Source organism: Pituophis catenifer, unplaced genomic scaffold, assembly GCF_029215685.1.
Source record: "Pituophis catenifer annectens isolate HBS135680 unplaced genomic scaffold, rPitCat1.0.hap2 SCAF_1, whole genome shotgun sequence".
Lineage (NCBI taxonomy): Eukaryota > Metazoa > Chordata > Lepidosauria > Squamata > Colubridae > Pituophis > Pituophis catenifer.
The window spans coordinates 149,202,521-149,228,126 of NW_027256881.1; the positions used below are offsets into that span (position 1 = coordinate 149,202,521).

The 25,606-nt window shown below is 38.8% G+C and overlaps 2 protein-coding genes across 2 annotated transcripts in view; both read left to right on the forward strand.

Moving 5' to 3' along the window:
* The window catches only part of PLCB4 (phospholipase C beta 4), a 148,374-nt gene extending 144,920 nt beyond the window's left edge, over window positions 1-3,454 (forward strand). Inside the window, exon 38 of the mRNA XM_070956301.1 lies at window positions 2,723-3,454. Coding sequence (XP_070812402.1) covers window positions 2,723-2,811 — 89 coding nt within the window. The 3' untranslated portion in view covers window positions 2,812-3,454. The remainder of the gene's footprint in view (window positions 1-2,722) is intronic.
* A 10,379-nt stretch (window positions 3,455-13,833) lies between these two features.
* Window positions 13,834-25,352, forward strand: LAMP5 (lysosomal associated membrane protein family member 5). Its single transcript, XM_070956314.1, has 6 exons — window positions 13,834-13,900; window positions 14,265-14,437; window positions 15,222-15,353; window positions 15,924-16,029; window positions 19,460-19,648; window positions 25,174-25,352. The coding sequence occupies exons 1-6, from the start codon at window positions 13,834-13,836 to the stop codon at window positions 25,350-25,352; spliced, it is 846 nt and encodes a 281-aa protein (XP_070812415.1).
* Window positions 25,353-25,606: the final 254 nt, after the last annotated feature.

Consider the following 25,606-nt stretch of genomic DNA (forward strand, 5'->3'; position numbering starts at 1 on the left):
TGACTGATCCATATTGGCTTGATTTAGAATCAGTTTGGTACTTGAGAAGGTCCCAAGAATTCTGTTGGTGTGCATCATATTGCCCCTTGTATACACTACTAGAGACCCCCAAAAGCTGGAATTATATTTGTAGGCTTTAAATTTGACAGATGGCTAGTTTCTTATAAAATACATCTCTTAGTTTTGCATGTGTAGAGTCTTATTCATGTCTAGGGTTCATACAAAACAATTTGCCCACAATTATGAATCATGTAAACATAGGCATCATACATGAGTGACAGTTTCTTATACTGAATAACTAAGTGTGTGCATTGTAATTGGTCAAATTCTGCATGAAATTGGACTATATCAGTTCATTCAAAGAAGGCAATTCTCACTTTTTGTTGAAAATCAAATCAAATGTATTGCCGGGAGGGGGGGGGGGAGACCGCCTAAGTGCAGGAACAAGTTTTTCAGGGACTCTTCAGTCATCACATTTTGGGAAAAATGCATCAACGTTTTTGCTTGCAAATGTCACCCAGTTTCATCAACAATTTCAGTTTTCCATATTTCTCATCTGACATGAATCCAGGCCAAAATGGGCAACTTCTGATTTAGACTGATTTAGATATTTTTTATTGTATCTGAAGCAATTGTCCCCTGTTTAAAACACTGTGCAACCTGTCTTACAATAGGGCATCAAGAAGTACAGGAGGAGCTCCTGTTTTTCAAATCAGATCAGTCTGGTTTAGACAGTAGGGATGAACAGATAAACCAAACAAAGTGAAAATCATTGTAATATAGAAACTTAATTCTCAGGCGCTGTCAATTGTTCATGAAAAAAATGCTACCAGATACATCATGTGACTGAAATAGTTTCGAAGCAGGCAGGTAACATCACCATTATTAATTTTATTAATGTTATTATTAACATTATTAATACAATAAACAGGAAAACTTGTGAAAATAAGACAAAATAACCTAGCACTGTCTGGTTCATGCTTTTCCAGAAATCAAGTTAGCGGACTAAACTGTTAACAAATTCTTTCCAACTAAAAAATAGCTCTTTGGGATACTTGAAAAAATAGATTGTACCATAGTCAATTCCAAAGTGTGTTGGTAGGTATAAGAATCCCACATTTGTTCTCAAAAATAATATTCCTGATGGAGAAGAGTTACCAGGAGCCTGGCTCATTTGGAGCCATACCAAGCATATTTTGTATCTACTAATTATTTTCTGAAAGGAGATCAAAACTGTGTGGTATTCTGGCAAAAGGGAAAAGGATATGGGAAAAATAGTGAAGTAACATTCCTGAACACAAAAAAAAGGAACATAAAACTTGCTATTGGACTTGGACGTAGACAGAGAGGTTCAAAATAAATGCAGGTAGTCTTCGAGTTATGACCACATTTGAGCCCGAAATTTCAGTTGTAAAATGGGGCAAAACTCATTTATCAAATGTTTCACTTAAATGAGTTTTGCCCCATTTTACAACTTTTCTTGCCACAGTTGTTAAGTGAATCACTGCAGTTAATAAGTTAGTAGCCTGGTTATTAAGTGAATCTGGTTTCCCCATTGACTTTGCTTGTCAGAAAGTTCCAAAAGGTGATCACATGATCCTGGAACACAGCAAAGATCATGACTATGAACCAGTTGCCCAACATCTGAATTTTGATCACATGGCTGCAAAGATCATAACAATGAAAAATGGTCATAAATCACATTTTTTTCAGTGCCATTCTAACTTTGAATGGTCACTAATTGAACTGTTGTAAGTCGAGGACTACCTGTATTCAGATAGGCAAACTAGGAGAAATGCATGGCTTATTCTGCCAAGGGTGGGACACTTTCACTGCTTGCTTACCTGTGCCACTTTGACAAAGGCAGTGGGTATGTGACCAGTTGGGTTCACAAGTTAATGTGACTTCTCATGATGATGTCATGAAACTGTGGACCATCAGAGCCTGTAAAGTGTACCTGGCAATGTCATAGCATAATTGGGCTGCCCACTATAAAGAAATAATCCAATCAATCATCCAATGATTGGATCCTGCCTAATGTGTTAGTTTTAATTTGGACCGCAATTAAATAATACTTTTGGATGCTAAACTATTGAGTGCCCTTTATTCTATATAATATGGTGGAAATCATGCCCACATGTAACTCCATCTTCAAGCAGTTCCTGAAGGCCTGATTTACTTGGTTATTGAATAGCTTTTAGCTGTAGGATCCCTGAATTCATTTGGAAAAATTCAGTTGTTGAATTATACCATATTGGTCAGGATTTCAAAGGAGGCTGTACTTTTTTGTCAGTACATTATGTTCCAGTTTTGGGCTTTTTCAATTGTATTTTGACTTGAAATGAGATTCATTTGCCATAAAAATATAAGGGGATATTTTCCAAAAAGAATCATATTAATAGCATCTGCCCTAAATACTTAGGTTTGTATTTGATCAGGGAAGAATTATATTTGCCTAGTATAAATAAATACTTTAGACTTGATTTATTCAATATCTCTTTGCCTATTCTGAAGCTGCAGGAAGCACCACAGAATATTGTATGTCTCCCTTATGTTTCTCCTTTGATTTGTGGGATGATTCTGAACGTTAGTCCTTTTTGTCACAACCCTCCCTCCGTAACACAGAATTACAGCTCCAAAGAATCTACAGTAGACTCAGATGTATTGTCTCATTCCTCTCCACATTCAATCATGCTAACAGCCTAATTCTCCTGCTTTGCAGGCCAAGGAGATGCAGCAGATGGTGAAGCTAGAGGCAGAGATGGACCGCAGGCCTGCAACAGTGGTATAAAGCTCCAGTGCACAAACTGAAATCTGAGGCCATCTGATTTTTTTTCTTTGGGGTCTTTGCAATGATAATTCACTGAAGATTGGAAGATGGGATCTCTTCTGCTTAGTGTCAGGTAGCAAATCTTGGCTGAAGAGCTTGGATTTTGGGGGCGGGGGGGGAGGATACTGTATTTTATTTTTCCAAATGACACTCTCCTTCTCAGAAGAAAGCAAGTGATTTTAAAATCCAAGAGCACTGCCCTTAACACGATGGTTGTCTTTATCTGAATTATAAACACACCACTTGTTTCTGTTCTTGAAATGTTTAGTCTTGTTTGACTTGCCTTCGTATTTTATATTACTTTTTGCCTGGGCTTCCTTGACTTTGGAAAGACCAACAACTCTACTGTAATTTCCCAGAATTAATCTGCCTCCCGAAACAAGAACCTCTGAAGAATATTTCATAAGAGTTCTCCTTCCCTCCAAAAGAACCTTACCTTGTAATACATTTGATAGCGTCAGTGGCTATCTTTCTATGAAATTTTGATTTTGCCATGAGGACTGCTTGGACTAAAGTGTTACCAAATGAAGTGTTGCCATGGAGAGTCCACCTTTTCCAGATGTTTGTTTCCCATTCTGTTTCTCCTCTGTCCTCTAGTTCTTCATGTTTTCCTTCCAATGATGAGTCAGCATTCTATGGACATTTGTTATGCCCAGTCCTAATAGGGCTGTTTTAGAGGATATCCTATCCCTTTGTCTGTATCTGTGGGTTTTTTCCCTCCAAAAATATTTTATACTCTATAAACCTTGACAATGTATAATGCCATTTTGGCTGCATAGAAACAGGCTCCGTAGAGGTATAACTTATATCAGCATATGATATTGGGAAAGTCCCGTCTATAAACTTTGTAGAATAGATAAACATTCATTATTAAAGCTGTGCGGGTTATTTCTGTGTTCAGAATTTCATCATCAGCAAGTGCCATGCTGGGCTGGATACGTCTGAATTAGAAGTGGTATTTTTTGTAAAATCCTGTTGAAAGGATTGCAAGGTAGCAAAAGACTGTTCCTGTGCCATATTGATCTATGATGCTGTAGTTAAAAAAAAAAAAATGAAGGAATTGTATTTAAGGCACTCTAACCAGAGTTTACAGACTACCTAAAGGTTGCATTTCAATTAACTTGTCACCAGTCCCAAATACTACTGTTTTTGTGTTCTAAGATTTAAATAGATTTTGGGAGGAGGGTGTTCTAACTGTGATAATGTAAAGTATTTATACCGATTCAGTCACAATCTTGTGGAAAATTCACATTCCTGTAGCAACATTGACAGTAGTAAACAAAACCTGCATGTGGTAACAAACACCAGTTCTGACCAATGAATATTGTATGGCCACACAGTCATTCTCTTACTGGTAAATAAATACAGAATCAATGTACAAAACAGAATATTTCACTCACAAAATATCAGTATAAATAATATATATATTTGTGTATATGAATTATGTGGGCATTCTTACAAGTCGAGTTGAAAAAAATGGTGTTAATTTAATTTTACACACTATATTTATGCAGATTTTCAGACTTTCATATGAGGAAATGATCCTTTTTATGTCTGTTAGATATCCAAATAATTTGCTACAGTATTAATGTGCACGTTCTCAAAGCCCACTGTAGTTACAATGCAGAACAGTGCACGTCAATCTTCTGCTTGGAAGTCTCCATGTTACCAACATAAGCAAGACTACGGGAAACGGGTAGTTTAGAACAAAATCAGATAACTGATTTCAGTAATACTCAGTACTGATCATGTTGTTGTATATGCGTGTACAAACTGATTCAAAATATTCCTAAAAATGGCATATGGAGATAATGATGTAATTGTTCTGAGATACAACTTTCAGATTCTCTAATAAAAACCCCTGAAACAAAGTTAGTATCTATTCTTGTGGATCAAATTATCATGGGGTGGGTGGGTGTGTATGTGTGAAAACATCTTCTTCACACAAATTTTTAAGTTTTTCAGTCTAACCTGCTTTGATATCCTTATGACTTTAAACTATAAACTATATTCTTTATCACATTGCAGATGTCTCACTTAAAAAAACAACTAGCTGGTTTTATCTAATTGTACTTTTTATGGAAAACCTCTTAATCCTGCTGAATCCTATTTGAAAAATACAATAAAAAACAAATTTTATATTCAATTACACTAGAAACATTCTTTTCTTGATGCTAACTATGTCAACAAGTACTTACTATATGGCACATATATGGATCGTTTTCCCTCCTTAATTCCTTCTGCCTTTTCCCAAACTTCATTTCTGTGGTGTTACACAGCAGCTGTCCTTGTGACAATTAACTCTGCCCTGGTCAAGCTTTAATAATTCTGAAACAAGTGACACTCTCTGACTCCCATTGTGAGGTCACTATCAACCTGTTTTATATTGTATTTTTTTATGTGAGTCACTGAAAGTCATTTTTTATTGTGGCAGCATAAAAATATGCTTAATAAATATTCCCTCTGTATGATTGCCACATTACATTAAGGGATTGAAGATCTCACATTCTATAATAATGGTGTAATTATTAGATTTTTTCTCGACCAGACTCAGTTCCTGTTTTTAATAGGCTATATTTTCTTATGCCAAGGATTAAATCAAACAGTTGAGCATTCCTCAATTACCTCTTGTAGAAATAAAACTCAATACATTATGGTTTCATAGTGTTCATATGTAAGTATTCATTTTACAATGCAGGAATTTTCTGTTTAAATCAGTGGTCCCCAACCTTTGTGGCTTGGGGGCCTGGCGGGGGGGGGGAAGAGGAACAGGCCGCGTATGCACACACAGCATGACTGAGTTGAGCTTCGCACGCATTCACATGCATGCCAGTCTGCCACTTATGCAAGTCCAGCTATGCATGCATGTGTGCGCCTGTCCACCGCTTCTGCGAGTTGAGCTGTGTGTGTGCATGCCAACCCATGGCCTGGTTGCTATTTGGCCAAGGCCCGATAGTGGGCTGTGGCCCAGGGTTGGGGACCCCTGGTTTTGATGAAACCCAGTTAAGACTGTTGTCATAGTGCACAGCTCTTCCACTGAGAATTTCTTAAGAATTGGATCTGTGAGGCTATTCTTTTTTCTGTCTTCCAAAGTTCCTGGGGAGCTGGGAGGGTCTGCCAAGAATAAGCTGTGGCATTAACTGCTGAGGGACTGAGGAATATTAGACAGTCACACCATCTGCAATCTTCTTCTTGTTCTCTGATTCCCAAGATCTCAGCTCATCTCAGCCAGCAACATTTCTACTCCTTAAATTCATTAGGGTGGGGTCATTTTGTGCAGAATTCAAAAGGAAATGAAATGTTTGAAAAATTAGCTTCTGCCTTCCCTATAAGTTAGCTATTTGTATTTGCCTATTACTATTAAACTATAAAATGATTCTTGTGCTAAACTCCACAAAGGTGTTTTTTGACACAACCTGGGTTTATATCTATTCCATATTCTCAATATGGCATGTCTAACATACAGAGATTTTTAAAATCCTCATTAACCTTGACTTTATTATATCACAAATATTCATGACACCCAAATTTCAGGTCGTGTCCTGAGTCAAAAGCCAAATGCTGGACAATTTAAAGGCTGGTTGAGATATGGAGATAGAAAAAAATGGCAATTCTAGAGAATACACCAATTTTTCCGAAAGGCATAATCTTTATTAAGAATATGCATGATTTGGACTTCAAAATAATTTAGCTGCTACAGTTTCTAAAGTGGCAATATTACCAAAGACAAGTTCATAATCCTGTAAGTTTGCTTTATAAATGCAAACCTCTCAGATGGAGATAATAGCAGTCCTTCTGTGAGTATACAAACCAGGTACTTAATATTTTAAATGTATCACCATTTCCCAAAGTTGCCAGTTTCTGATCTAATATGATACAAGCACATTACTCTTTCATCACTCATTATAGAGACATTGTCCACAAAACATCCTGCGCTAACAGGGAATGCCACATTTTAGACTTGCCTTTTCACTCCTGTATTGATTATTGCATATTCAGTTTGTCACTCCTTCCCAAACTAGCTTGATTATATTGTTCCTTTGTTTGCTAGAGAGACCCAGTTTGATCTGGTGACTAAAGCACCAAGCTAGAAACCAGGAGACTATGAGTTCTAGTCCTGCCTTGGCATGAAAGCTAACTGGGTGACTTTGGGCCAGTCATTCTCTTTCAGCCCAATCCAATTCAAAGGGAGGTTGTGGGGAAAATAGGAGGAGGAAGGAGCATCAGATATGTTCACCACCTTGAGTTTTTTTTTATAAAAACAATAAAGGTGAGATATAAATAAAATAAAAAACAAATAGGCATGTTATAGTAAAGATGCATGGTTCTTACTATTACCACCATAATCAAATACAGTGATAGTTTTATCTGGAAAAATCATTTTATTTCCATTGCTTCCAAAGAAACTTAAAATCTACTTGCATTAAACTGCAATTTTGCTTGCTATAATGGTAAAAATCCATTCTTTCTGCCACTTTCTGTGTGGAGAAGACATGGAGACTTCTGTTCCACCCTATCAGTCTTGGAAATTACATTGTAAATCACTGCTACCTTTCAGTCAATAGAAGCCAATAACCCCACTTACAAGGGCTGCATTCAGGAGCTCTGCATTGAGAGAAGAAATTAGAGCAGCTGCTCTTTTCTTTCATGAGCCCAAACCTTATCCTGGAACCAACTGCCTCATTTAAAAGTTACCCACTGTAAACAGCGTAGTGTCTCTCCCTAGTATGTCAGATGTCTGGATGCAGTATCCTACCAAGGACAGTTGAAGTGGATGTTTTGAAAAATGCAGTATTGTCCAGAGAAATCACACAAGAAATTGGAACAATGATTCTATGATGGCTTAAGCTTTGGAGATGATAGGCTTCATTCTACAAATGTAGGATGCTAAGGAATGAACAAAGGAATTTGCTTCTTCTGATAGCATCTTGGGGAAAGGAAATCTGGCTGTCATTTGAATTCATTAGAGGCAGAAAATACATTTGATCTAGTCTACGGTAGTTTGACAGTTGCGTGAATTCCTGATTATTTGTCATCTGCTATTGCTTAGAAAACATGTTAACAACAATGAACCTTCAACCTTTGGCAGATCTCTTAAAGTCATCCATGCCTCATTTTTTCCCCCCAACCCACTGGGGGGAATGACTGTTTTCCACAACTCAGGAAAAATAGTCATTGGAAATGTCAGGTGTATACATTTTTTTTGTAATCTCCTATTGCCCCATTTAATCTTGCTATTGATTTACGGATGCAGCCCACCCCTCAACCTTGGGGTGTTTTTTTCCCCCCAGAACTCTGAATCCATTTAACTTACACTTCTTTGGTTCTAAAGGGAAGTGTTTAAAAAGAAGGAGGAGGAGGGAAAAGAAGACATGCTTTGTCATTCCTACCATAATCCAAGTGGCAGGAATTTGGAAGTGATGGAATGTCTGCTAATTAGAATTGTTCTGTTAATCAAGATTGAGGGAAATGGGCAGTCTAGGAGCACAATAAATAAATAATAAATAAATAATAAGATCTTTATATGTGGTACAAATAAATCTCTCATTTGTAAAAATCAATCAATGGTGCCAAGTCAATTGACCGTTAGTCAAAAGGCTGTGGGTAGATGAAATTGAGACACTACTTGAGACAAGTAGGGGGAGAAACACAAAAGAGAATGGAAGAATAATCAAGAATAAACAACATTTGCCACTTTTATTAGAGAAAAATTCTTCTAAGCTGTCTACTGAAAGAGCAGAGCTGAGATAGAATGTTCCCCAGTGCAGAGGTACGTAGTTGACAATGAGCAATGAAAAGTTGATGAGGAATCTAGGCGTGAATTTGATTAGCAGTTTGAAATAAAGTTGGTCTTGCCTTTTGCAGATGATAAAAATAATTATCCAAGGCTAATCTGTAATCGTTTAGCCAGAATCCTTTTCCCATTTGGAGCTGCAGACACTGGTTGAGAAAGCCTGGCTCACAAATATATGTTCACAAATAGCATATTGCATAATAAATGACTTTGAATGGTGGGACTTAGCAAACAGATCAGCTAAAATAATAGACAATATGGAAAAGGAACTATATATACATTGCTCCACTCTACACTTCCCCATAGCACACACACACTTACAGAGAGAGGGAGAGAGAGAGAGAGAGAGAGAGAGAAAGAGAGTTGGTGAATTTATAATAGCTCTTATGTGTAAAGGATGCCATTTTAGTAAACTACAGTATAAAGAAAATACAGGAAGTTTATTAAAGCGGCAGCTTCTTCTTCCTCTTCCTCCATTTCTTCTTTTCATCTGAGTAAAAACAAAGAATTCTTTACATACATTAACCAACACATTAAGCAATTGCATTGCTTAAAATGTGTGCTGATCTGTAAATGTTTGACATTTATAGCTACATTTGGTTTCCTGCACCAAAGGTAGCTATAAAAATGCTTTATTTTAATGGCCTGTATTTTTCCTCCGATGACATTACATTTTATACAGGGTGTGAGAACATTTATATTCAGAATCTGCTTGCAAATGACACAGGATGCTAAAGGAAGATTTCTTTATGTTTTCTGCAAATATGAATTGCAATATCTTAAATTTAGTTTGGTTTTGGTTAAAAGTATAGATTTTTGTGAATAGATCCAGATTTTAGTTACTTTACTTTCTTAACTAATCCACCATTAATATTAAAAAAATTCCTTCCCTTGAAAACAAACTAGAAGTGCACTAAAGAAAATGAAAATGGGAAGAAATTAACCTGTTCTTATCACAAGTGTTATGATGCAAATATCAACTCCATATCATATCATATGAAAATTGTTCATATCAAAATGAGGAATTCTAAGGGGTTTAGAACAGTAGTATCAATCCAGAGGTATTTTAAACTGTTGGTTTTTCAATCATAATATGTTTTGATATGAGAAAAGCAGGAAGCCTTCTGTCATTCTTCTTTAACTTATTACTTTCCATGTAGATTTGCTCCACAGAGAGATTTGAGATAGGTGTATTATTGTGGTTGAGGTTGGACTATGGCACCCATTGCACCATCTGAAATAATATTCTTTTGATCAAATCCTCTTTACATTAGAGGAGAGAAGCAGGTATCTCGTGAAGACTCAATCACTGGGTTTAAAAGAAACATGGCAATATTTCTTGGGTGTCCAAAGCAATCTGAATACTCATTAGTGAACAGAATTTTAAATTTTAATTTTTTGAAGAAAATACGGCTGCTTTGCTTGTTCTATTCCCTCTGTCATTCCTTTTTTCCCTTCAAAGAAAGGAATTGGCAGAGTCACCAAATTCCAACAAGGGACTGAAATCACTAAAGGGTTATGATATAATAATGGTTGTCATTCACAACAATTGGGTATGAAAGTACTGGTGCTCAGATGTGCTTCTTCATGGTTAATTTCCTTCTGTCCCATTTGCAGTACAAATTGGCACAGCTTGGAACATCTCTGTCCAGTTCTCTTTTTCAAAGCATCCTGACTTTAATAATGAAGAGGCCTTGATTTGGCCACCACAGTTTCCCAATAGGAACAATGGTAGCATTTGTTTACAGCCATTGACCAGTCAGCAGTAATATATACAAATGCAACAAAAAGTGACAATAGTCTTAAGAAAATTTCTGGTTGCTTAATAAGTTTTCCTTTGTATTTTTTTTCCTTTAAATTGTTAAAGCTATTTATTTCTAGAGAACTTACCAAAAAAGTTGGAAATCACATTTTAAGCAAAATCCAACCCTAGATTTAGTTCCATGTCTTTTACAGAACTGTGCAATCCAGATGTTTAAGCAGTCTCCCAAATGGAATTCACGGAGTCAGAATGCTCATTCAAAAAAAGAAAGAGTAGCAAAGCCTTTGGACATTAACATATCAATCTCTTTGCAGTCATGAAAACATTCCTATGTTACCTGCCTTGTTGATTTTAATCATAGATGGATTTAAGAAATATCTACAGGATCAATAAAAGTTCCAAAACAAAATTACTATGTGACATAATTTTTTAAAAACAGTCTACTGCAGTATTTCACCATATAGTATGGATTAATGTGGCCTTTCAAATACTATACTACTAACAATAACCTGCCAACGTCTTTCAGAAAAGATGCATAGGCATGCAATATGCACAAAATGATAATTGCTAACTGTAATTTGATCTTATAAAAATATGAAATATAGATGGTCAAATAACTCTTAAAATTAGGATATTGGACACTTCAGTCTTTGCTCTTGAAAATTGAACTTGCTATAGTTCAACCATGTGTCAATGTTTTTATAAGACTTTTTAAAGAGCATATTAAATATGCTAGTATATATCTTTGCAAACATTTTTGATGCATTTCTGTTAAATTATTCATTTTAAATTCTGGGAAATCTTTCAAATATAACTATTAGGGGGAAGAATGTCTGTTCCAAGATTTAAGGCATGGAAAAATGGAAATAAAGAAAAAGCATCTGTCCTAGACATGTGTACCATATCAGATAACTCCTTTTAAAAAAAATCATTTAGAATACCTGCATTCAGGACAGGGGGATTATGTTCTTGGATACAAAGTATCATAAGGTGATGATTATATCCCCAGGATAATTAACTGATTATTAGTCTTTCTCATTTATTGTGACACTAACTAATTCTAACCCATTATATATTTAGGATCAATGAACTTCAAAATTAATTGAACTGGATTGTTTTCCTGCATCTCTGGCTGCAGCAGATTTTAGCTTCCTAATGTCTGCCGCAAAAACACTCAGTGGTGAAACATGGGGGTGGGTAGAGGGAAATCTGGGTTTGGTTTCTTTTCTTTTTTCTTTTTTTTTTTTTTTTTACAAAATATAATCTTATTTTTAAAAGACTTTAATCTTACTTTGGATTTTCACTCCATGCTAAATGTGATATTTATGAAGTGCTTGATTTGATGCCCTGATATAATTTTAGGCCTTACAGCAATGGCTTTCTACCAGTGGTGAATGCACAAACAAAGAACAATTTATTACACTCCAAAATTAAATATAACATTTTGTATTTCCCAGCGCAATCCTATCCATAAAAATGAATTCCACTGAGTTCAATGGCATTTCCTTCCAGGTGGAAATACAGCATTACTACTTACCTATGTACTGTGTATTTGGTTAATTGGGATGCTCCCTAGGCAGATACGCATAGAAGTGCAGCTTTAGAGAACTACTTTTCAAATGCTATGTGCCTTTTTAAAATTCAAGGAAGTGCTCTACTTGGAGTGGAAAAAATTATTTGGAGATCAAATTATATACCTCTAATATATATGCTTTTGGCGAGTGGATATATTGCAAGTTTAAGAGAATTGAAAAATATTAACAGTTAAATTCGATACTGAGTTTGCCAAAATATTTATTAGTAGTAATCACTAGAATAATGCTTTGATTCTGTGGGCATGAATACCTAGGTTTATATCCACAGGAGGCTAGGATATGAGTTGATTTAGGGAGTGGTCATTATGGGAAGGAGGAGCCACACTACTGAGCAAAGCTATCTATCATGGCTTACTCTGCTTCCCTGTGTGCTGGTTTGCTTCCACAATCACATTAGCTTCCATCAGAAAAATCAATGGAGGCAATTCTCAAAAGCAGTGATCATACTAGTGCAGCAACTCCTATAAATGCAAAGGCTGGCCTGGTGATGATTTTATTGTGTTAATCATATTTATAATTGTCTTTCTGCTAAGGTGATTTGCATTACATCATCCTTCACAGTACTCTGCAACAATACTGTAAGAAAGATTGTGAGACTGTAACTGGTTCAAAGACCCAGTGAGCTGCATAGTCAATTGGAAAGTTGGATCTGGGTTTGCTGGGTTCTAGTTTAAACCCCAGTCATGAGGTAGCTATGTTCATGTGTGTTCTTTTTATAATAGATCAGAAATGCATCATCGCTGCAAGCGTATATGCAGTCTTCTGGCAATAAGCCTTATTGAGCTCATACTCATAATACTGCGGGTAAATTCCAATCTGAGCCAATCTGACACTTTAAGAGAATGAATGAATAGATCCCAAAACATTATGTTGTATCTTTGGAGCAATGTTTAAAGACTAGAGTCTCCATTTAAATCGATCACTTGCACTGTCTTCTGAGTTTACCTCCTTTATTTCTCTCTAAGCTAAGTATATCTATCTGGCTAAGTAGTGTGTATAAGAAAGAGAGAGAGATTTGGAAGGACACCATATCCCATTTGGTTTCAGATCAGTGAGTATCTTTTCCCCCTCTACACATTATTTCCCTTTGTGTGCATCTTTGCTGATCTTTCAGTTTTTTCCTGTCTCACTAGTATAAATTTTCTGCATTACTGGAGAATTTCATAAGCACGTTATAAGGTTATGTTTAAGGTGCACAGCCTCAAAATCTGGCTAAAGAACTACTGCAAGCAGCATTTTAACAGGCTTTGTGTATGTGAATGTGTGTGTGTGTGTATGTGTAGGAAGAGAGCCACTATCTTAAACAGGATCAGGAAAGAGTATTTTGAACTTTGCAATCTTGTGAAGTTAATAAAAGAGGCGTCCTCTGGAAGAAGAATGGAGGGAGAAGGAATGGGTAGTTGGATTTCTTCAAGACAATTGGAGCTGCCTGGCGAAGACAATGATCTGGGGGAGTGGATGGGCAAGGAAAGCAAAGACAACGCTGGCAGAGGTTTTAATCCGAAGCAGGTGCTTTACCAGCCATCTCTGGCATTGGACTTTTGAAGTTCCACTTTCTGTTGAGCGAAGTTGCGGCAACTCACGAGCTGTGGGACGGTAGGCTGGACAGCTCTCTCCCCGGAACCAGCTGGGGAACGTTTGAAGACCACGGTGGAGTTCAGTACCTCGGACAGCTCCCGCCGGCCTGCCACGTACACCCCGCCTCCCCACCACTCACTCGGAGCTCGGAAAAGTAACCGAGGCGCATTCGTCTCCGCGCAGCGACGCTGCAGCAGCGGGAGCGGGCGAGGGGAGCCCATCCACGCGGCTTCCCGTCTCTTGCCTTCTTCCTTGCGGGCTCGGCTTGGGGAGCATGGAGCGGAGAAGGTGTGAAACCTCGGGAACCATCCCGCCACTGCAGGGACTGCTTTTGCTTTTCCGTGAGTACATGCTTTCCCGCCTTTAGCAGGAACTCGCCTCACATCCCGCCGATCTCGAAAATGTTCCGCCTATTCGCCTTTTTTCCCCCAGCTCGATGTGGGGAAAGGGGGGAGGAAAATAGCCAGAAAAAGATCGCTTGTGTGTCCTGTGTGTAAGAAAAATAGATGCGACTAAATAGCTTCCCTCCTCCAGTCCCCACCGCCCCGGGGAAGGTAGATCGCTGGAGTTCTCTGGAGAAATTCTAACTGATTTAACTTCGTGCCCAGAGCAGGCAGAAACTGCCGGTAGAGAGAAACCCCCCCTTTTCAGCAACGTAAATCTGAATCCTCTTGCTTCACTTTCCTTATTTTTTTCTCCCAACAGATGCACTAGCTGGTGGGCTGGCAGAACAAGAAGTGGAAAATCTTTCGGGCTTATCTCCAAATCCCGAAAAGGCTATTTTTGTAGTTCGGGAAAACGGAACAACCTGCCTCATGGCGGAATTCGCTGCGAAATTAGTCGTCCCCTACGAGATCTGGGCCAGCAATTTTGTTGATGTGAGATTCTTCTTTTAATTTGAATATCATCTATCTAAAGCGCGAGAAGGATGGATTTCAATATTTGGGGGTTAGCTGTGGCTTAGGCTTGATTGTGTGTGTGTGTGTGTGTGTGTGTGTGTGTGTGTGTGTGTTGTGTGTGTGTGCGTGCGCGCGCAGGGGGAGAGACAGAGAAGAGGGGAAGATTCGAATTATTCTTAAATATAATCGCAGCCTTTTTAAAAGCGGCATGTTGCTAAGGCAATGCAACTTCGCTTTCTCCCCCTCCCTGTCACTCACACGGGGGAACTGCAGCTAAAGCATCGCCACCCCCCGTGTACATATAGTTTGCAAAGAGTTGTCTGTCCTGCCCCCGCTCCTGTTCTCCTTTCGCTGCAGAAAAGACTTTTTTTTTGAATCGTGGAAAGTGCACAAAGTTTACTTCAATCTTTTTTTCTTTTTCATATCGGAGGGGGGATGGGAAAGGGAATGACAATATATAATTACTCATCTCGAGTCCCTGGGGCGCGGAGGTGCGGGGAGGATGGGTTTATTATGGGTAATTATTATTACATCTCGGGCGGTACAGTAAATAAGGTTACGTTTCCGTCAAACCCATTGTGGGGAGCTGAAGCTAGCCATATTTATATTCTTATTATCTATTATATTGGGCAGCGGGAGATGGAGGGGGGAGAAGAAATCTCACTTCTTTTTCCCGATGCTGTTTGTGGAAGTGTGTGTGTGTGTGGGGGGGGGGGGGTCGAGACCTAATGCACCCGTGTCTTGTGTTGTGTTGTGCCTTCAGACGATCACCGAGCAAGCCTACATCTCGCTTTCCCGCGGAGCCGAGGAGCGAGGCAAATGCAGCAGCAACGAATCCGAGCTCCACATTTCGTGGCTCAACAGAGCTTACACCCTCAGCCTTTATTTTGTCAAGGTATCGGTGGGGAGACCGCCAAAGGTCCGCCTCGAAGCAGAGCCTCGGCTGGGAGTGGGGTGGAGTGGAGGGTGGGAAATCCCGGGGAAGTGGATGGGGGCGCGGGGTGGGGGAGGCAGAATCACCTGCAGGACCCGAGAAAAACCAAAAGTGAAGGAATCAACCCGGGGGGGGGTGGGGGGAGGAAAAAAAATCGGCAGTGGGAGAGAGAGAAATAAAATAAAGAGACGCCCCAACCCTAGCTTGATATTATTATTATTATTATTATTATTATTATTATTATTATTATTATTATTATTATTATTATTATTATTATTATTATTATTATTATTATTATTATTTCGACCGTACGCCGTCGCTAAAGGCGCCGAAGAAGGCAGCCGACGGATCAAGTCAACCTCCTCCTTCCTTCTGCCCCGAGGAATCTCCCGGGAGGGCGGCCGAGCCACACAGAAAGCTGCGAGCGCGGGAAAATAAATGTTCGCTTGGCCAGGCCGGGCGGACGGGCGGGCGGCGAGGCTCCCTTTGCCCTGCCTCGACTTTGGGTCTTTTCTTAACCTTTCTCGACAGGAGACGCGTAACAAAAGTTCTGACCCCGAGGCCTGGTGGAAAATGAGCAAAGTCCAGTTCGTTTACGACAGCAGCGAGAGCACCTACTTCAAAGGCGCCGTGAACCGTAAGTGCGGCGCGGCCGAAGCCAGGCCTGAGGGCGGAGGGAGGTGAGGTGGGGAGAGAAGGATAAAACGAGGTAGTTGCTGGCAAGGGGTGGCCGGTTAGAAAAGCCTGGGACTGCCTCTCGTTCCGACCCGAGGGCCGTGGGAATGGCGAGGCAGAGGTAGGCAAAGGATAAGAGAGAACGGGAGAGCCGCCCAGGTTCACGAGCGACTTTGGCCTCCTTGCTTGCAAACCACGAAGTCTCTGCAAAGCGCTGCTGCGGCGGGAGGGAGCCTGAATCATTTCCAGCTGGTTCATACCCACCCCTGTTTTTTTTTTTTCGCCCACGTCTCCCTCCAAACGCGTCTGGCTCAGGCCTGAGGCCGGTGCCGCCTCCTCTCCCCGGCCCGCAGTGCGGATAAAGCGGGCGGCCGCGTTTCCCCGACGGCTCCTCCTCCTCCTCCTCCTTCACCCCAGATCTCTTTTCTCGATCAGATCAGCCGACTCGGGCCTGGATTCTCTTCTTGGCCGAGCTGTGGGTGGACAATGATCCCGCTTGAAGCGGGGCCCGGCTTGGCCTTTGGCCTTTTCCGAAGCTGGTTTTAAGAATCTGCGGATGGCCTTGAGCTTTTCCAAGAAGGGCATCCTTGCTGTCAACCAGCCAACCATACTATACGCCCCCCAGGCCAGGCGCAGATTTGTGTGTCTTTGGAACAAACTGATGCCTGGCCCGACGATCAGCCTGGATCCTGAGAAAAAAAAAAAAAAAGCTCCCATACTATCAGTAGTAAGTCGTGCTTAGGTTAAAATGAAGCTGATGGGAGTTATAGTTCATATAAAAACAGTGTTACGTTAGGCTTCGATGCCCTGGCATTACCCTTTTGACATATTAAGATGGAACCAAATAATTAAATCGATATAAAATATTAGAAAGCCCCTTTTCTATTGAAGAAAAACTTCCAGAATTTGTAAAAGAATAAAATCAGTCCACTCTTAAGGGACTATACCTTTTTCATTTCTAAGCATTATGAAGCAAATAAATCAGGATTAAAACAAAACCTTTAAAAATAATAATCCCTGAGCAAGGATTACTTAGCTAAAGTTTAAAAAAAAAAAAAAACTATTCGCCCAAATGATGTAACAGTTATACTGCTTGTTAGGGGATGGCATCTGTAAATCATTTCTGATTACTGTAAACCCATTTGTAATGATGGAAGCATTCTGTACTCTAATCTTGGGCCCAGCACTTTTTAGTGCAGTGTTGGGTTTGGAGTGGACAGTTATAGAAGGGAGTTTCATGTAATCCCTGAAGGGCAATTAGAATAATTTTGATTTTATTTTATGATTGCCTTTACTTGGATTTTGGAGTTGGTAATTCTTTTTTTTGGGAGGGGGGGTGTTGAACATTTAAGCAATCTAATATAGATAACGGTTAGTAGACGCTGCACATCTCAAATGTAATTACTATGCTCTAAAATATGACCACTTTCTACCTATTTGGGTGGCTTCTATTAATGGTCGGTGTTACCATTGCATTTCTTTGTGTTTCTTTCTTATGGGCTTCCTCTTGGTGCCTCTGTTTGTCACTGGGCACCTCTGCAGTGCAGAATATTCTAGGGTATGTTCTCTCCCCCGCCCCCGTTGCTGCATTGAAGCATGCCCAAGGCGTACCCATCTGTATTTTATCTGTTCCTGAGTAATTTGGATCATTAAATCTTTGTCTATTTCTAAGTATTAATTAGGAAGAAAAGTCTATTTTACATTAAAATAATGTATAGAGAAAGCTATGGTATCTTTTCTGAGTGACTTGAAATGCACCTTCTCTTTCACATATAACACAGTAGTTAGTATTGGCCATTATATGTGAATGTATAGTTTGGTCAGACTGGATATGCAACAAAAATCAGGATTTTTTTAAAGCCGTTCAGTGTAATTCTTTACATTTGTATTCCAAAATAAATCCTGTTGAATGAATTGTGTTTACTCTTAGATGAGTAGTTGTTCAGGTGCAGTCGATTTTAACAAAAACAGGATATTTTGTTTTACTCTTTCTGATTCCAATTTTATTTATTAAGATTTTCACATTTCTTTTCATCATACGGGTTGTTTATATTTTGAAAATTCGCCCCCCATTTTCAGTTTTAAATGTTTGCATTATGCTTATTTATCTACTCGGTCCATTTTTCCTATACTTTGGAAAATTGATATTTTTTGTGAGAGGGTATTGGATAATACAGACCTTCTGTTTCCCCTTCTGATGAATCATTCTACAGTTCCATTCATTCCTACAAGCATATATGTATGACGAGAGTTGTGAGTTGTGAGTTGTGATCTGCAATGTCCAGAGGTCATTCCAATAGGACTTGCCATCTGGGTTTTTTAGGTCCAATTCTGCCCCATCAGCAGTACTTTGAGTCATCCAGCCACTCAGGACCCATTTGTGATGCTGCTCTGAAGGAGTTACATGTGACTACATGAATGGTGGAGCGTGATTCCCTGGGAATGTTATCTGCAAAAGGGTGGTGTGGTTTTTTTTTTTTTCAAGCTGGATCTAGTCATAGAAAGCTAATAATAGCACTGCTGGTAATGCTGAATTTCTAGTTAGGACTTGCTATTCCTTGTGGGATCATCATAGCTGCTGTCATCAGCATAAGCCATTAGGTGTTTGGACTGTGAGCATCATTTTAGGATCCTAATGGGAAATAAAGCATTTTTTGCTTATGCATTTAACAATTTTCATCACATTGTGCTATGTAGTTCTGAATACAAGGACTGGAGGAATGTCATGAAAACGGAAATTAAGGTTTTATGCTTCTAATCATGTACAACAGCGTGAATGTTTCCTGACATGTATGAGAGAACATGTCTGTTCATCTGAATATTGTTCAGCTCTCTCTTGCTATCTAGTTCCTTCCAATATCTGTCTATTAGAATTACAGCCTAATTTGTAAGAGCACATATTAAAATCTCTAAATATAATAGAAAAACTATTTTTCTTTCCTGCAAACACAGAAGACTGGGCAAATTCTTAATGCCAATCTTTATCTGATTTGTAAAAATAGACTTTTCATATTTATATTAACTAAATATATATATATATTAAAAAGAATACACAAAAGGAAAAGAAAAAAGTGAAAAAAGACGAAGTGAAAAAAGACTAAAAACATACAAACATACAAAATGCATATTTACAGACAGTGTTGATATTCATTGTCCACGTTTTTGTCTCTAACAAAGGAAAAGATTTTTTGAACAATTTGATCAAATTTCTTGTTCTTTAGACATTTTCTGAAGTCTTTAATGTTGATGTTATTAAAACCTTGCAGATGTGGAGAAGGTATTTATAAAATATATTAAATGCAGTTGGTCATGGAATGCTGAATTAAATAATCATTTGATCTAGAAAAAAAAAGTATGATAGTCATCCAATAATAATATTTTCCTCTTGACAGCGGGGAAACACACGGTCACAACACGTCACCTCTCTGTTTTAGTCACCCCAGCTGGGAAGTCTTATGAATGTCAAGCTCAGCAGACAATCACCTTAAGCTCCGGTGACCACCAAAAATCAGTTGTTCTCTTGCTGTCAGAGGTCCGCCTCCAGCCCTTTGACATCAGCTCTGATTTTGTTTTCAGTGAAGGTAAGGGACCTTTGGATGCTGATCAATTTATAGATGCAATTTGGAAAGTCAATGGAGACTCTCTTGACTGAGGAAGCAAGCAGTTTTTGTGAAAGTTTGGGGTGGATAAAGACCAGGATTTCGTATCGTAGATGAAGACTTTCTTCAATGGGGGAAGGCTCCTTCTTTTAGTTTAAAAAATAAATGGTGTGTCTAGCGCACTCACTGAAAAATTTGATGTTAGATTAGTGATATCAGCAAGGCGTTGCCTTGAAAGAAAGCATAGGGCAGAGTGACCCAAGGAAACATGGCACCTAATGAAGAGCAAACTATCTCCAATGGCATTCCACAATGCCTTCTTTCAAGGTTTGTGTTTTTGGGGGCGTTTTGCTTACTGGTAGTTAGAGATTTTATTTCTCAGTAGGTATAGATTCATCACTATTCTGGCAAAATGTTTACGATCCTAAAGTGAAAATTTCCACTGTCTTTATTTTATATAATGCATACTTTATATATTCCTCTGGCTCAAGGATGTTTTGGCAAACCATAGAGGATTTATTAAATGTTTGTCGTGTGCGGGTGTAACAGTGCATGGATGTTATAATCCAGTGTGCATAAATAAGGATCAAGAATCTGAAGTTGTAAGAAAATCCCTGATAGATTAGGCTAAGTATCCAAATAGTCAAGCAAACTTCTTGCTATTCTAAATCCAGTGCTAACAATCCTGCCAGTTTTGTTTTTATTAACTTCCCATGATAGCTGTCCAGAGATACTTTCCTTCTGAATAGGAAGAGCCTGACCCTCTATAAAATAGATGTTTTAAGAATGAAGCAGATACTCTCTGTATTTCTAAAGGGCCGGGTAGAATCAATGGGGGAGAAATGATAGGAATGCAGATTTCAGTGAAACCTTAGAATCTCTTCAACAGTGGAATGCTGAAGGAGATGGGGATTTCTCTTGACAATTGAAAATGATAGGTTTCTTCAGAACTATGTTTCTACCATGATTAATAATAATTAGCCTATCTAATCTTCTGACAAGGGATCCATAAATTCCTAAATAATGTATTGTATATAAAATCATACAGTTTGTATATTGTGAGTCTATTTTGTATGCTTTTTAATAGATAAGCAGAAGCACTGAGTAGGGATTTGTTATACTATCCTGGGTTTATGAGTATTAGTAAAGTATTAGTAAAGTCTAATCAACTTGCTTGGTCTTTCCTCCCTTTTTTCTGATGTTAAAATCATTCATTGGTGAGGTTTATGAAATTCCACATGTATAGTAGCTGTCCTGCTGGTTTAATGTTTGTAATATTCTCTAGTATGGATTTTGCATTTTTTATTACTAGAGTGCTAAATGCTACATTGTTGATGGCCCTGAAATTCCCATCATAACCCCTTGATTATTTTCATGATTATTCAGAAGGCAAAGTTGAGATTTAAGGAAGGTAAGCAGGGACATAGCAGTGGGAACACGGAAGGAATGGGAAAGGAATAGATCATGTCATTAAAAGGGAAGGAAGTGATCATAAAAGAAGTAGAAAATCTGGAGCTGGAAAATGCAGATGACTAGCAACAGGAGGGCAAGTTAAAGTCATTGAGCTAGTTATCATCATGGTAAGGCGGCTAGTAACCATTTTGTAAATAATCTCAGGTTCAGACTGGCAGAAAGAAAGAAAAAGAAGGAAGGAAGGAAGGAAGGAAGGAAGGAAAGGAAGGAAGGAAGGAAGGAAAAAGAAAGAAAAAGGAAGGAAGGAAAGAAGGAAGGAAGGAAAGCCTCCTCTTTCTTGCATCAAGAGTGTGTGAAGGAATTAAAAATCTGTTTTGATTTTCCTATATGAAAGCAAAGTGCACTTGCTGTAATTTTTGTTGTTATTATAGCAATTTTTCCAAACTAATCTTGCTAATCTGAGTTTGAAGAAGTTAGTTCTTTGGATTAATTGTCTTCAGTATTCATTGTTGCTAGAGAAATCAGAAATTTGGCATCATAATCAACTGTTTGATCCAAGGTCTCAGGTTGGTTATGCTATAATTGTTTTCCCTGATTAATAATTAAAATCCATGTTCATCCCCACCTTAGTTCCAATATGTACCCATTTTATATGACGGTTTGATGCTACTTCAAAGTGTGGTGGTGGACTGCACTACAGTTGCATCAATTTATGATAAAGGTTTTTAACAGGAAAAAATGTGATTTTTTTGGTGGCTTTTTCTCTTCCTCCTTTTTTCCCTTCCCTTCCTTTTCCTTTCCTTCAACAGTGGGAATTGCTGTCCACCTTCTGCTCAGTTGTTGTTCTTTTTGAATTCTTGACATTAGTTCAATTCAATTGTGATTTTATATAATGAACTTTATGTAGTTCTCAGTCTGTAAAATAGACATATGTGCAACTTTGGCTTGTATAGTGGACTGACTCCTAATTGAAATTTCCACATATGCTTTCATGTCCCCTGGGCAAATTCTCTATTGCTTATTGATCCAACTCAAAAGCATTATCATTATAGTTTTTACTGCAATACAAGAATAGCACCTCAGGATATATAGCCTGGCTATTTTAGCTGACATGTTAAATTATTCAGAAAGTGTGTCCTTTTTTTCCATTTTGTAATCCCAGAAATTCAAGAGCGGTGTAGCATGTCTTCCTACATTAAAAAAAAATAGTCTGAAAAAAAGAGTGAATTTTAGAAAGTTTTGAGGGATGTTTAGTGTGTTGGTATTCTAATTTGAGTAAAGTATGCATTTTAAGCAGGTAGCTTTCGCAGGCATGTTGCAAGATAGTTTTATAGCAGAGGTAAAGGACAATATGTTATTTTTCTCTCTTTTTCTGAATTTTCCATCAAGACTGCAAAGGACTATAGTGGTACTTGAAAACAGCTCTTGTCTTCTTTACCAGCAGTTTTTAGCATCTGTCCTGCAGCAACTGCCTTACACTGCCTAGTGGTAGGACTGACCCTGAGCTTTGGGCAAAAATGCCTACTACTTCTAAAGTTTCTTGATTGGTGGGCCACAACTGTCCATAAAAAAAAAAACCTTTGAGAAAAAATGCGTGATTCTCTTCTATTTAGCAATATAATCAGTGGTGAGTTTGACTGAGTTCCAGGGCTGGATTTGTCTGTGTGTCTTCATTTTATTTCTCAAAGGCAAACATTTTAAATGACCCTAGCCATTTACAGTTGTCCTGCTGGTCTTTCCCCCTTTCTGGCTATTTGAGAATTGTAAGCTGAATCAAAGCAGACAATAGGGGGAAAAAAGAGGATTGCACCAGATCAGGTAATAACTTTTTACCACAACAAAGTCAAAGATGAGCATATAGGATCCAGCAGATTAAAAGACAACAGGAGAGACTAGATATTGTCTGCAAGCTAGTGAACTCATACTGTTCTTCCAAATGGCTTCCCGACCTGAAGGTTTTTAAATCTGTTTTCTTTCCCAAGTGATCACCTCATGATGAGGGTTTTCCTCCAGTTTGTTTTCTTATTCTCAAGTACAGCCATTATTTCTTCCGTAAACATGTTTGATCAACAAATAGGCCTATTTCCTCTGTTCCCTGCAATCCCTCACACTGAATAGTTGAATTGCATTTACTTACTTACTTACCTACCTACCTACTTACTTACTTACTTATCATATTTACGTGTATAGCTGCCCATCTCGCAAAATGTCATTTTGGGCTGTGTACAGCAAAACAGTCAAAAACTCCATAACTATCTAAAAACATCAAAATTAAATAAAATAAAACAGTTAAAATCCAAGACTGTGGGCGAACTAACATGAGTTAATCTCACACAACTACCTTGTAGACTCCCCCTGGGATCTCCCAGGCTGGTGAAAAAAAAACATGTTTTAAATGCCTGCCAGATTAACAGAGATGAGGTTAACCTCATTTTGGGGTGAATGATGTTCCAGAGGGCTGGGGCCACAGCACAAAAGGCATGTCGCTGGATCTTATGAGATGCATCTCCTTGGAGACGGGAACCTTAGCCTACCCCTCCTGCCTGACGTGGTGGGATGGATAAATTAGTTGGGAAGAGTTGTTTCCCTCAAATAACCTATCACCATGCCATATAAGTCAAAGGTCAAAACTAGAACCTTGAATTGCACCTGGAAGCAAAAAGGCAACCAATGCAGCTTGCAGAACAAAAGACTAAAAAAGCATCAAGCTGTCATATAAAATCTGCACCCTCGTAGGTGCATGTATAACTGTCCATACAGCCGCATTCTGCATCAGCTGATGCTTCCTTGAATGCTCTTCAAGGGCAGCCCCATGCATGTTTCAGTAATTTTGGGAATGAGATGTAGACTTTTAAGCAATTCAAGGGAATGGATTCAAGGCACATTCTGATACTTTAAAGTTCAAGAATCCAGTGTGGAGAAAGGGGATAATAATAAGATGGGCTGAATCCTATCAAAGGCAGCAGCTATGCACTTGGCTGAATTTAGGCATTTTCACACAATTGGCAGGTTACGTGATAGGAGAGTTCTGTCAAAGAGACTCTGTCCCTTTTATTCTCATAGGGACTTATTTATTTCTACATTATATTTATTTATAAGTCACATTTGTATACCTGCCATCCCAGATTTGTGACTCTAGGTGGCATATGATTAAAAAGGACAAAAATAAAAACAAAAAGAATCAATCAAGCACGAAGTTACTAACCACAAAATTGCAGAGAGAGTTATTGTTATGGACATTAAGATTCTTCCATCTCCATTGGAACGGCTTTATTGCTAGGGTTGTGCAAACAGCACTAGTAGCAGCTATCATTGGCACATGTGGTAATAAGCAATGACCCATCAGCTTGAGCAGTAGGAAAGGATACAAGTACAGCAAGACCTAATGATTGAAGAATAGTGATTTGGGTTGCTTGCTTTGGATTCCTAATTGTTAGGCCTAAGATGACATAGTGAGATCCAATCAAATGCAGTTCTATATTTGCTTACATCTGATAGGCAGAATCTTGTCAGACCAAAGCTACAACTTTCTAACCTAATAGATACGCCCTGGGAGATTCTAAAGTGTGGCCAGTCTAAATGTTTTTTCCCTTCCCCCTCCAGTTCAGGACTGTGCAGGCTGTTGTCTTGAATCCTACTCTAGGATGTGCTGCTTCTTCCCTGGGAAGCTGTGGGTGCGGTTACCAACATTTTCCTCTCACTTCTTCACCTGCACATTTTATCACACCCAAGCAGTATGCATCTCAGGCTTTCAAGGGCATAGGAGGCTTGTGATCCATTAAAATTGTCCTACTCCTTGGTTTCATACAGCACAACTTTAACACAATGGGCTAAATTTCACCTTAGGGCTGAGGAGATCTAGATCAAAATTCTACATCCTGGGGGACCTGAAGCCAGTCCATTTTCTTCTATTCAGCTTAATCTCACTCTCAGAATAGTTGAGAAGGTATGTGTATGTTGGTGAGGAATCTGTATATTGTCATGAAGTCTTCCGAGGAAAATGAAAGTAATCCTTTATTTTGCAGGAGAAATACCTATATGCAAAATAACACTTCTCTCCCTTTCCTCATTCTTCTCTTTTCTCTGTGCTGCAGAACATAAATGTCCAGTGGATCAAAGAGAACAATTAGAAGAAACCCTTCCTCTCATATTGGGCTTGATCTTGGGCTTGGTGATTGTGGTAACCCTCGGTGTTTATCACATCCATCTCAAAATGACAGCCAACCAAGTCCAAATTCCACGGGACAGATCGGAGTATAAACATATGGGATAGCTGGCAAAGGAAAGAGATCAGCTCAAGCAAAAGCACTTTTTTTCCTATAGGTCAGGGCCTCTTATACACAGTGAAATATACTGTATACTGACAGATGGAGGGGTGGGGGATGGGAGGAGGGATTCAAGGGGTGGGAGGGGTGGGAAGGGAGGGGATGGAAGAACAGCCATTTCTCAATGCTTAAAACAGGGAAATAACTTCATCTTCTCTGGAGAACTGACCCAACAGGCAATGTTCCCTACATTGGCCAAGCA